General features: G+C 43.9%; 1 protein-coding gene across 3 annotated transcripts; it reads right to left on the bottom strand.

Annotated features, from left to right (window-relative positions):
• Nucleotides 1-1,416: 1,416 nt before the first annotated feature.
• Nucleotides 1,417-12,233, bottom strand: LOC130212045 (7SK snRNA methylphosphate capping enzyme-like). 3 transcript variants are annotated; one of them, XM_056443155.1, is made up of 8 exons: nucleotides 11,928-12,231; nucleotides 6,485-6,821; nucleotides 6,143-6,414; nucleotides 5,489-5,777; nucleotides 4,631-5,132; nucleotides 4,341-4,562; nucleotides 1,857-1,965; nucleotides 1,417-1,748 (listed from the first exon to the last, which is right to left on the bottom strand). In XM_056443155.1, the coding sequence occupies exons 2-8, from the start codon at nucleotides 6,805-6,807 to the stop codon at nucleotides 1,696-1,698; spliced, it is 1,770 nt and encodes a 589-aa protein (XP_056299130.1). In that variant the 5' UTR covers nucleotides 6,808-6,821; nucleotides 11,928-12,231; the 3' UTR covers nucleotides 1,417-1,695. The 3 variants fall into 3 exon arrangements, with proteins under 3 accessions (XP_056299130.1, XP_056299131.1, XP_056299132.1); XM_056443156.1 differs by having other exon boundaries at nucleotides 4,350-4,562; nucleotides 11,928-12,229; XM_056443157.1 differs by lacking the exon at nucleotides 1,417-1,748 and having other exon boundaries at nucleotides 1,873-1,965; nucleotides 4,343-4,562; nucleotides 11,928-12,233.
• Nucleotides 12,234-12,591: the final 358 nt, after the last annotated feature.

Below are 12,591 nucleotides of genomic sequence, written 5' to 3'. Positions count from 1 at the left end.
AGCTCCGCTGTGAACCAGGGTTTGTCGTTGTTATAACTCACCCTGGAGCTGGATGGAATACAGCTGTCCTCACAGAAGCTGATGTAGGAAGTTACAGCCTCTGTGTACTCATCCAGGCTGTTGGTAGCAGTCCTGAAGACATCCCAGTCAGTACAGTCAAAGCACGCCCGTAGATCCTCCAGAGCCTCACTGGTCCACTTCTTGAACTTCCTCACCACAGGTTTGCAGAGCTTTAGTCTCTGCCTGTATGAGGAATCAGATGAACCATGGCGTGGTCAGAGTTTCCCAGTGCAGCTCGAGGGACGGCGTGATAGGCCCTGCTGATTGTTGTGTAGCAGTGGTCCAGAATGCTCTTCTCTCTGGTAGGGCATTTAATTAACTGTCTATATTTAGGAGTTCGTGGCTGAGGTTTCCTTTGTTAAAATCCCGAGTACAATAACTAAAGAGTCGGGGAAGGGGCGCTCCACACACCGTATCTGTTCGGCGAGGTCCGCTGTGCCTCGTGCACGTTCCCCTGCGGCATGTAAACTCCGGCCAGGATGAATGAAGCGAACTCACGTGGGAGTAGAAGGGTTTGCAGTGAATGATAAAGATTCCAGGTCCGGCGAACAGTGCTGTAGAATCACCGTTACGTCGTTGCACCAGCCGTTGTTGAGGTAAAGCAGATTCCTCCACCCTTTTTTTACCGGAGAGCTCCGTGACCCGGTCCGCTCGGAACAGCTGGAAGCCAGCGAGCTGGGCGCAGAGTCTGGTATCGAGCCACTAAGCCATGATTCCGTGAAGCACAGAACGGAGGATGAGGAGAAGTCTCTGTCTCTCCCACCAGCAGCTGGAGTTCGTCCAGTTTGTTGCACAGTGAGCGGACGTTGGAGAAATATGCCCGGCAGCGCTATACGAGATCCCGTTTCCGTAGCCGTACAAGCGCTCCCGAGCGTTCCCTCTCCGCGGCGTTTCACCACGTGGGCGAAGGTGAGCACACCTTTTACAAAAATGTCCAGTAACTCCACAGAAGTTAAAAACGTTGGAAGTAAATCCGCTGGAGTTGTTCCCCTGATGTTCAAGAGCTCTTCTCTGGTGAAAGAGCTCTGGGAATCCCAGCAGAAAACAGTATTTAAAACGAAAACAATAAAAAACATCGCGCACCAACACACCGAGGCGACCTTTCATAGTGTGTGATGTCAGTGTGTGTGATGTCATAGTGACTGGTTTCACTGGGAGAACGTGACATCACGTCTGTCATCAAGTTCTTCCCTTCTGACTCCGCCCCCTTTTCTCACCTCCCGCCTCCAGCTGGACTCAGGGAGGGGCGTGGCCGCCGCCCAGCTGTCAATCATCAATCAATCCTCATCTGATCACACGGAGCATGTTGATCATCCATGATCTTGTATTTGTGAGGATCAATAAAACATGATCGTGTGGCTTGTTGATAAAAGTACCTGCAGCTTTAATCTCACTAAGACAAACCATCAAAAGAACAACCTGGCATCACCTCCCGTCCAATCAGAGGACAGCGTCCCACAATCCTTTGCTCTGGCGTGATGAGCTGTCCAATCAGACCGGCTCGACCAATCAGCTGCGAGCTCACGAGTCAAAGATACAGCGTCCAATCAGCTTCCTCCTCTCCACCTGTCTGTCAAGGTCCAGTGTGGTCACCATAGAAAGTGGCGAGACGTGTCACATCCTGTCCTGGTGACATCACTTCCTCTGGGCGGGGCCTTTGTGGAACAGGTAGATGGGCCGCTGATTAGCTGGAAGAATGCACCAATCAGATCACATGTTAGAGGGGACACCTGTGTGTGTATTTATCTGTGTGTGTGTGTGTGTGTACCTGTGTGTGTGTACCTGTGTGTGTGTACCTGTGTGTGTGATGAGTCGATAGGAGCTGAAGCCCACGCTGTCCGTCAGGTAGCAGGTGAACTGTTCAGGTCTCAGTCTCAAAGTCCTGAAGTTACGATCAGTCACTTCCTGAAGGAGACAACTGTGTTAGAGACACACACACAGGTATACACACACACAGGTATACACACAGGTACACACACATGTATACACACGTAGGTATACACAGACAAACACACACAGGTATACACACGTGTATATACACAAACACACAGTTATACACATATACACAGGTACGCACACAGGTATACACACACACAGGTACACACACACAGGTATACACACGTGTATATACACAAACACACAGTTATACACATATACACAGGTACGCACACAGGTATACACACACACAGGTATACACACAGGTACATACACATGTATACACACGTAGGTATACACACACAAACACACACACAGGTATACACACATGTATATACACAAACACACAGTTATACACATATACACAGGTACGCACACAGGTATACACACACACAGGTACACACACACAGGTATACACACGTGTATATATACAAACACACAGTTATACACATATACACAGGTACGCACACAGGTATACACACACACAGGTACACACACACAGGTATACACACGTGTATATACACAAACACACAGTTATACACATATACACAGGTACGCACACAGGTATACACACACACAGGTACACACACACACACACAGGTATACACACGTGTATCCTTGTGACTTCACGTCTCATGGGGTCATCGGACCCTATGAGACGGCATAGATCCTATCTGCTGATGGATCATTGAGGTCTGGGTCGTGGAGTTCCTGCTCATGACTACGCCACTGTCCTGTTGAGACTCCGCCCACTGTTGAGACTCCGCCCACTCCTCCTCCCCACCGCCATCTGCCTGATGGATCGTGGAGGTCTCCATCGTGGAATAAGCCTACTATGAACTATTCATACACTCTGTCATATTCATTGAATGTATTTTAACTCTAAATCTGTCCTTCTGGTCACATGACATCTATTGTCCTGTCCATCCTGGAGAGGGATCCTCCTCTGTTGCTCTCCTGAAGGTTTCTTCCCTTTTTTTCCCCCTGAAGGGTTATTTGGGAGTTTTTCCTGGTCCGATGTGAGGTTTTGGGGCAGGGATGTCTATGTGTACAGATTGTAAAGCACTCCGAGACAAATTTGTAATTTGTGAAATTGGGCTATACAAATAAACTGAATTGAATTGAATTGAATATACACAAACACACAGTTATACACATATACAGGTACGCACACAGGTATATGCACACAGGTACACACACACAGGTACACACACATACACACAGGTATATACACACACAGGTAGACACACACACAGGTATACACACACGCAAGTATACACACACAGATATATACACACACACAAGTATACACACACACAGGTATACGCTCACTAAATGTGGGACTACTTGTAGTTCCTAGAGTCTTAAAAAGTAGAATGGGAGCCAGAGCCTTCAGTTATCAAGCTCCTCTTCTATGGAACCAGCTTCACCTTCAGTCCGGGAGGCAGACACAGTCACCTCGTTTAAGAGTAGACTGAAGACCTTCCTCTTTGACAGAGCTTATAGTTAGGGCTGAATCAGGTTCACCTGGTCCAGCCCCTTGATATGCTGCTATAGGCTTATAGCTGCCGGGGGACGTTTAGGATGCACTGAGTACCTATCTCCTCTTTTCTCTCCTTAAGGATGAATGTTCATCTCTCAATCACACGTTACTAACTCTGCTTTCTCCCCGGAGTCCTTGTGACTTTACGTCTCATGGGGTCATCGGACCCTATGAGACGGCATAGATCCTATCTGCCTGATGGATCGTCGAGGTCTGGGTCGTGGAATTCCTGCTCATGACTACGCCACTGTCCTGTTGAGACTCCGCCCACTCCTCCTCCCCACCGCCATCTGCCTGATGGATCGTGGAGGTCTCCATCGTGGAATATGCCGACTATGAACTATTCATCCACTCTGTCATATTCATTGAATGTATTTTAACTCTAAATCTGTCCTTCTGGTCACATGACATCTATTGCATCTGTCCATCCTGGAGAGGGATCCTCCTCTGTTCTCTCTTCCAGGTTTCTTCCCTTTTTTTCCCCCTGAAGGGTTATTTGGGAGTTTTTCCTGGTCCGATGTGAGGTTTTGGGGCAGGGATGTCTATGTGTACAGATTGTGAAGCACTCCGAGACTAATTTGTAATTTGTGAAATTGGGCTCTACAAATAAACTGAATTTAATTTAATTGAATGTCTACACACACAGGTATACACACAGGTATATACACATACACACAGGTATATACACATACAGGTATAAACATACACACAGGTATAAACATACACACGTATACACACACACACGTATACACACACACAGGTATACACACACACAGGTATACACACACACAGGTATACACACACGTGTTACCGAGGGCCTCTGGTTGTGGTTGTAGCTGCTCCATGGTTGTGGCTCTAGCATGAACAATCCGCCCGACGACAGGCTCTGATAGGCCCGTCTGAACAGAGTGGCCACGCCCCCGTCTCCTGACTGCAGATGCACCCACTTGGTGACGCCCAGACACAAGATGACGTCATACTGGCCCCGCCCAGCCCAGCGCTCCCGCCCCGACACGTAGTCGCCCTGTGGGAGGAGCCAGAGCGTTGGCGCCAGCAGGTGATGATGTCAGAGGCTCATGTGAGGACACTCACCTGGATGAAGGTGACGTTGCTGGGGAACCTGGAGGAGGAGGATGAAGGTGGGAGGAGAGGAGGAGCAGAGAGAGGACCTCGACTCACCCTGAAGGACAGGGGCAGGGGGCGGAGCTTCTCCTCCCCTCCCTCCTCCTTCTTCCTCCTCCTCTCCTCCACTACCAGGTCATGTGACAGGAAGTGCCTGACGTTCTGCATGGCAGTGTGGACCAATCGGCGGTCTAGCTCCACCCCCAGGATGTGGGCGGGGTTGAACCTCCGGGCGATAGCGAGCGTCAGGTGACCGGTGCCGCAGCCCACGTCCAGCACCTTCTTGTCTCTGAACCAATCGGCTTCTAGGAGGCGGAGCCGCGGGTCCTCTACTGCCCCGACACGCCCCTCCCCCCTGTCGCCGTAGAAACCGTGGTAGCCGTAGTAACAGCTGTGGTTGCCGTACTGGTAACGGCGCTTGTCCTTCTTCTTCTCTGGTGGATTAGCAGAGCCGGGCTGAGGGCCTGCACACCTGTCGGGGGCAGCCAATCAGATTAGAGGATTCTAATCCACTTCAGGTGTAACTTCTTGTCAGCTCATCTGACCTCACTTCCTGTCAGTTCATCTCTCCTCACTTCCTGTCAGTTCATCTGACCTTACTTCGTCAGCTCATCTGACCTCACTTCCTGTCAGTTCATCTGACCTCACTTCCTGTCAGTTCATCTGACCTCACTTCCTGTAAATTCATCTAATCTCACTTCCTGTCAGTTCATCTAATCTCACTTCCTGTCAATTCATCTAATCTCACTTCCTGTCAGTTCATCTAATCTCACTTCCTGTCATCTCTTCTTATATCTCAGAGTTTGACACTTCAGGTGTGACATTAACCTGCCGGCTTTAGCCCCTCCCACCAGCGGTGTCTGGAATCTGGTTGGCTGAGCTTTGGTTGCCATGGTATCGGTGTTGTCAGCCGACCTCGCCGAGGCGGTGCGGCGCCGTCTGCATCTGCGGCCGTCTCCCTGGTTACCGGGCTTGTGGGCGTGTCCCGGTATAGGGTGGGTGTGTCTCCTGGGAAGGATGGGGGGCGGAGCTACGTCGTCCCGACATGTAATAGCCGTGTTGAGTTCACAGGGCAGAGGAGACGCTGGAACGCTGACCCCTCTGGTCAACAGAGGGACTGCACACGAGAGAGGGGGAGGAGCTTAATATTCATACATTTGTAGAGCCTCGATTATAGGTTTAAAGAATTGGTAAAACACTATTTCAACTTCTTCACTTCTTCTTTACTATTATGTCACTAAAGACAGTTCTCTTCTTATCATTGTTATTATTATCATTATTATTATTATCATTATATATTTTTTTGCATTATTATTATTAGCAGTATTATTTATTTTCAAGCATTATTATTTATTTTTTTGCATTATTATTTCCTTGTTCCTTAATAACTGAGGATGGTCAATGAGAAGAATTTACCCACAGGGTCAATAAATACATTATTATATTATTATGACCTGCGTCCACCAGGTGTTCCAGTCTCACCTGTCAGTGTAGCTGTGGAGGGAAACAGTCGAGCAGGTATCACGGCCCTCCCTCTTCCTCCTCCTCCGCCTCCTCCTCCTCCGCCTCCTCCATGGTGCCGGTTCCTGTGTTTCCTCTTGGACTTCAGGGGGGACAGCAGGACCCCGGCCCCCCCCTGGCCCCCTCCCTTCAGGTTCAGGGGATCCGTGAAGTCCCGCGGCACCAGGATCTCTACGGGGTCTGCGCCCCTCGATGGCAGCGGTGAGCACTTCGGAGTCTCCTGATTGGTCGCCCTGAGGAGGAAGAACGTAACGTCAGACAAACCGACGGACCGACCGGCCGATTGGAGGCGGAGCTTCCTACCTGTTGACGTCCTCGTCCAAAAGAGAGTTGAGATTGAGCGGGTCGAAGATGTTCCCGCCCAACAGGAAGTGGCTGGGCAGAACGGGCTCTGATTGGCTGTCGCTGGCAGCGCGGCGTCTCCGCTTAGCCAGCCCCCGGAAGCCCACGCCTACGGTGTAGCGCCTCTTAGCGATTCGCTGAGCAGGGGGAGCGGAGGCCACGGGGGTCTGGCTGTTCTTAGCATGCAGGGGGCGGGTCTTGGCAGGCTGCGGCTGCTCCGATAGGCCGACGGTGGCGGGGAAGGAGGGGCTGACCGTCTCCTTATCCAATGACATCCTGATCATCTTCCACCTGGAGGCTGATCGGCCAATCACAGATTAACAAAGAGAGTGCATTTGACTGATAGGTGGCAGAGCCAATCAGATTCACAAGCTCATCAAATGACAGACACAGAGCATTGTTTCATCTACGGAATATTTAAACAATCATCTGGTCTCAAAAAGATGCAGAAAAACTAGTTCACGCGTTTATAACTTCTAGACTAGATTACTGCAACTCCTTATTATCAGGCTGCTCTATAAGTCTCTTAGGTCAACTCCTTATTATCAGGCTGCTCTATAAGTCTCTTAAGTCAACTCCTTATTATCAGGCTGCTCTATAAGTCTCTTGGGTCAACTCCTTATTATCAGGCTGCTCTATAAGTCTCTTAAGTCAACTCCTTATTAGCAGGCTGCTCTATAAGTCTCTTAAGTCAACTCCTTATTATCAGGCTGCTCTATAAGTATCTTAGGTCAACTCCTTATTACAGGCTGCTCTATAAGTCTCTTAAGTCAACTCCTTATTATCAGGCTGCTCTATAAGTCTCTTAGGTCAACTCCTTATTACAGGCTGCTCTATAAGTCTCTTAGGTCAACTACTTGAGTTATAGTAACATTAACATAGTATTTGTACAGTGTATTCCTACTTTAGTTATAGTAACATTAACATAGTATTTGTACAGTGTATTCCTACTTTAGTTATAGTAACATTAACATAGTATTTGTTCAGTGTATTAGTACTTGAGTTATAGTAACATTAACATAGTATTTGTTCAGTGTATTCCTACTTTAGTTATAGTAACATTAACATAGTATTTGTTCAGTGTATTAGGACTTTAGTTCTAGTAACATTAACAGTATTTGTTCAGTGTATTAGTACTTGAGTTATAGTAACATTAACATAGTATTTGTTCAGTGTATTAGTACTTTAGTTATAGTAACATTAACATAGTATTTGTTCAGTGTATTAGTACTTTAATTATAGTAACATTAACATAGTATTTGTTCAGTGTATTAGTACTTGAGTTATAGTAACATTAACATAGTATTTGTTCAGTGTATTAGTACTTTAGTTTCTAGTAACATTAACAGTATTTGTTCAGTGTATTAGTACTTTAGTTTCTAGTAACATTAACAGTATTTGTTCAGTGTATTAGTACTTGAGTTATAGTAACATTAACATAGTATTTGTTCAGTGTATTAGTACTTGAGTTATAGTAACATTAACATAGTATTTGTTCAGTGTATTAGTACTTGAGTTATAGTAACATTAACATAGTATTTGTACAGTGTATTCCTACTTTAGTTATAGTAACATTAACATAGTATTTGTTCAGTGTATTAGGACTTTAGTTCTAGTAACATTAACAGTATTCGTTCAGTGTATTAGTACTCAGGCATGAAAACGGGTCAGGGGTGAAAAAGGTGAGGAGGATAGGCGCGCGGGTGCTGGTGGTGACTTCCACGAACATCGATGTTGGACGTTGTATTATAATCTATAGGCCCTCCATTCTGACACCAAGTCAGTGATCGGGCCCTATAATACTATAATAATAGTAATATTGTGTATAATATGGTCATTCATGAACCAACTTCCTTTTGTTGTTGTTGGCGTGAACAAGTCTTCAAGTCTTGTGCTCTGCTGAGCCTTGAGTCTGTTCCTCGAGTCTGTTCTGCCTCTACCTGGTTGTCACGATCTTCTATACCATACCTGCCATAAATATCATGATACAATACCATAAAACAGTATACCATAAATACGATACTGGTATATTTATCTATAATAGTAATAAATAAAATATCTGTATGGTTCACTTTTTACCAACTTTTTCAACACTTAACAAATAGCAGTAATATTAGTATTAATACAGCAAGATATTAATGAAACTACATGGAGCCATCATAGCATTGATGATACACTATGAGGCCGTTAGTCTCTGACCAGAGGATAGAGTTCATCAGGATGAGCAGCTGGAGAGTTACAGAACTTTACAGACTGAACTTAAACATTTCACTTCTGGCATCTTTTTTTATTTTTATTTTTAAAGCCGAAAATTCGGCCACTTAACGCCCCTCGCTGTGAGCGCTGCGCGTGCAAACAGCTTGACACGGAGCAGCGCGTGCGCTCTGATCGCTCTTTTAATGAAGTATTGAGACTAAAAATATGCTAAATCACATCGCTCTTAACGTACGGGTACTTTGTTAGCATCGCTCCACCGTGCAGCGCGACAGCAGCAGAAGTAGCGTCTAACATTCAAGCTAACCTAAACCACCAAACGCTGAAGACATCTTGACGCTGATTGGCCGAGACGCGACACGTCCCATCAAAGATGTTTTATTGCGAAGAGCACCACTCCACATTTTCTCCGCGTCCCACTCCAATCTCATAAACGCCGGCCGGCCAATTGACCCCCCCCCCCCCCCAAAACAAAAACTCTTCGGATCTACACGATTCACGTAAGTCGCCTATTTTGGTTTCAAAACGGCGAATTTCGCCGAAAGGTGAGGGATTCTCATGCCTGAGTACTTGAGTTATAGTAACATTAACATAGTATTTATGGAACCAGCTTCCAATTTCAGTCCGGGAGGCAGACACAGTCACCTCGTTTAAGAGTAGACTTAAGACCTTCCTCTTTGACAGAGCTTATAGTTAGGGCTGAATCAGGTTCACCTGGTCCAGCCCCTTGATATGCTGCTATAGGCTTATAGCTGTCAGGGGACGTTTAGGATGCACTGAGTACCTATCTCCTCTTTTTTCTCTCCTTAAGGATGAATTTTCATCTCTCAATCACACGTTACTAACTCTGCTTTCTCCCCGGAAGTCCTTTTGACTTTACGTCTCATGGGGTCATCGGACCCTATGAGACGGCATAGATCCTATCTGCCTGATGGATCGTCTGGGTCGTGGAATTCCTGCTCATGACTACGCCACTGTCCTGTTGAGACTCCGCCCACTCCTCCTCCCCACCGCCATCTGCCTGATGGATCGTGGAGGTCTCCATCGTGGAATATGCCTACTATGAACTATTCATACACTCTGTCATATTCATTGAATGTATTTTAACTCTAAATCTGTCCTTCTGTACACATTACATCTATTGCATCTGTCCATCCTAGGAGAGGGATCCTCCTCTGTTGCTCTCCTCCAGGTTTCTTCCCTTTTTTTCCCCCTGAAGGGTTATTTGGGAGTTTTTCCTGGTCCGATGTGAGGTTTTGGGGCAGGGATGTCTATGTGTACAGATTGTAAAGCACTCCGAGACAAATTTGTAATTTGTGAAATTGGGCTATACAAATAAACTGAATTGAAACTGAATTGAATTATTTGTTCAGTGTATTAGTACTTTAGTTATAGTAACATTAACATAGTATTTGTTCAGTGTATTAGTACTTTAGTTATAGTAACATTAACATAGTATTTGTTCAGTGTATTAGTACTTGAGTTATAGTAACATTAACATAGTATTTGTACAGTGTATTCCTACTTTAGTTATAGTAACATTAACATAGTATTTGTACAGTGTATTCCTACTTTAGTTATAGTAACATTAACATAGTATTTGTACAGTGTATTCCTACTTTAGTTATAGTAACATTAACATAGTATTTGTTCAGTGTATTAGTACTTTAGTTTCTAGTAACATTAACAGTATTTGTTCAGTGTATTAGTACTTGAGTTATAGTAACATTAACATAGTATTTGTTCAGTGTATTAGTACTCGAGTTATAGTAACATTAACATAGTATTTGTACAGTGTATTCCTACTTGAGTTATAGTAACATTAACATAGTATTTGTACAGTGTATTCCTACTTGAGTTATAGTAACATTAACATAGTATTTGTACAGTGTATTCCTACTTTAGTTATAGTAACATTAACATAGTATTTGTACAGTGTATTCCTACTTTAGTTATAGTAACATTAACATAGTATTTGTTCAGTGTATTAGTACTTGAGTTATAGTAACATTAACATAGTATTTGTTCAGTGTATTCCTACTTTAGTTATAGTAACATTAACATAGTATTTGTTCAGTGTATTAGGACTTTAGTTCTAGTCACATTAACAGTATTTGTTCAGTGTATTAGTACTTGAGTTATAGTAACATTAACATAGTATTTGTTCAGTGTATTAGTACTTGAGTTATAGTAACATTAACATAGTATTTGTTCAGTGTATTAGTACTTTAGTTATAGTAACATTAACATAGTATTTGTTCAGTGTATTAGTACTTGAGTTATAGTAACATTAACATAGTATTTGTACAGTGTATTAGTACTTTAGTTATAGTAACATTAACATAGTATTTGTTCAGTGTATTAGTACTTTAGTTATAGTAACATTAACATAGTATTTGTTCAGTGTATTAGTACTTTAGTTATAGTAACATTAACATAGTATTTGTTCAGTGTATTAGTACTTGAGTTATAGTAACATTAACATAGTATTTGTACAGTGTATTAGTACTTTAGTTATAGTAACATTAACATAGTATTTGTTCAGTGTATTAGTACTTTAGTTATAGTAACATTAACATAGTATTTGTTCAGTGTATTAGTACTTTAGTTATAGTAACATTAACATAGTATTTGTTCAGTGTATTAGTACTTGAGTTATAGTAACATTAACATAGTATTTGTACAGTGTATTAGTACTTTAGTTATAGTAACATTAACATAGTATTTGTTCAGTGTATTAGTACTTTAGTTATAGTAACATTAACATAGTATTTGTTCAGTGTATTAGTACTTTAGTTATAGTAACATTAACATAGTATTTGTTCAGTGTATTAGTACTTGAGTTATAGTAACATTAACATAGTATTTGTACAGTGTATTAGTACTTTAGTTATAGTAACATTAACATAGTATTTGTTCAGTGTATTAGTACTTGAGTTATAGTAACATTAACATAGTATTTGTACAGTGTATTAGTACTTTAGTTATAGTAACATTAACATAGTATTTGTTCAGTGTATTAGTACTTGAGTTATAGTAACATTAACATAGTATTTGTTCAGTGTATTAGTACTTTAGTTATAGTAACATTAACATAGTATTTGTACAGTGTATTAGTACTTTAGTTATAGTAACATTGAACGTGTAACAGAGTATTTGATTCCTTCACACATGTGTCAATCATACTTACTGGTCCACTTGTTGTCACACAAACATTCTCTGGCCCCGCCCCTGTCGCTGTCTCCACCAATCACCGCGCGCCCTCATGAATAATCCAGCCTGCCCTGGTAAACAGCTAGCTTCTGCAGCTAGCAGCAGGAAGTAGCTCACCCCCAGCAGCCCCTCCCTACAGATAAACAACTGAACCCACTATGTGCGTGAACGCGAGCCGCTGCCGAGCTGCGCGTGCGTGTGGGGCGCGTGTGTGTGCGTGCGTGGTGATGCGTAAAGACTTCTACGAAAGTGTTAGCCGCTAGCCGCTGCTAGCTTCTTCTCGTCGTGCTCGCGATTCAAGCCAGAGATTTAATACGCCAGCCGCGGGAGGGGCGTGAGTGACTGTCGTGTCAGCCAATCACGTGCCGAGCTCGGCGGGGGAGGAGGGGCGGGAGAGAGGCGACCTGAGTAGTGCCTGACAGTAAACACATCACTGACAGAAATAAACAATGTATTGGTCTCTTTACCCGTTATTATGCCCTTAATCTACCACCCGAATAAATAACAATGAAACCAGTACATATCTGAGTGTGTGTCCGCCTGTAGTTAGACACGTGACATGTAGCCGCACACTTGTGTGGAAATGAAGAGCAGAGTTCACCTGAGAGGCAAAGCGGAGGGCCTCTTGACCCTCGTGATCA

Source organism: Pseudoliparis swirei, chromosome 21, assembly GCF_029220125.1.
Source record: "Pseudoliparis swirei isolate HS2019 ecotype Mariana Trench chromosome 21, NWPU_hadal_v1, whole genome shotgun sequence".
Classification (NCBI taxonomy): Eukaryota; Metazoa; Chordata; class Actinopteri; order Perciformes; family Liparidae; genus Pseudoliparis; species Pseudoliparis swirei.
Note: the sequence above shows the minus strand (reverse complement) of the source record. Positions and strands in the feature narration are given on the sequence as shown.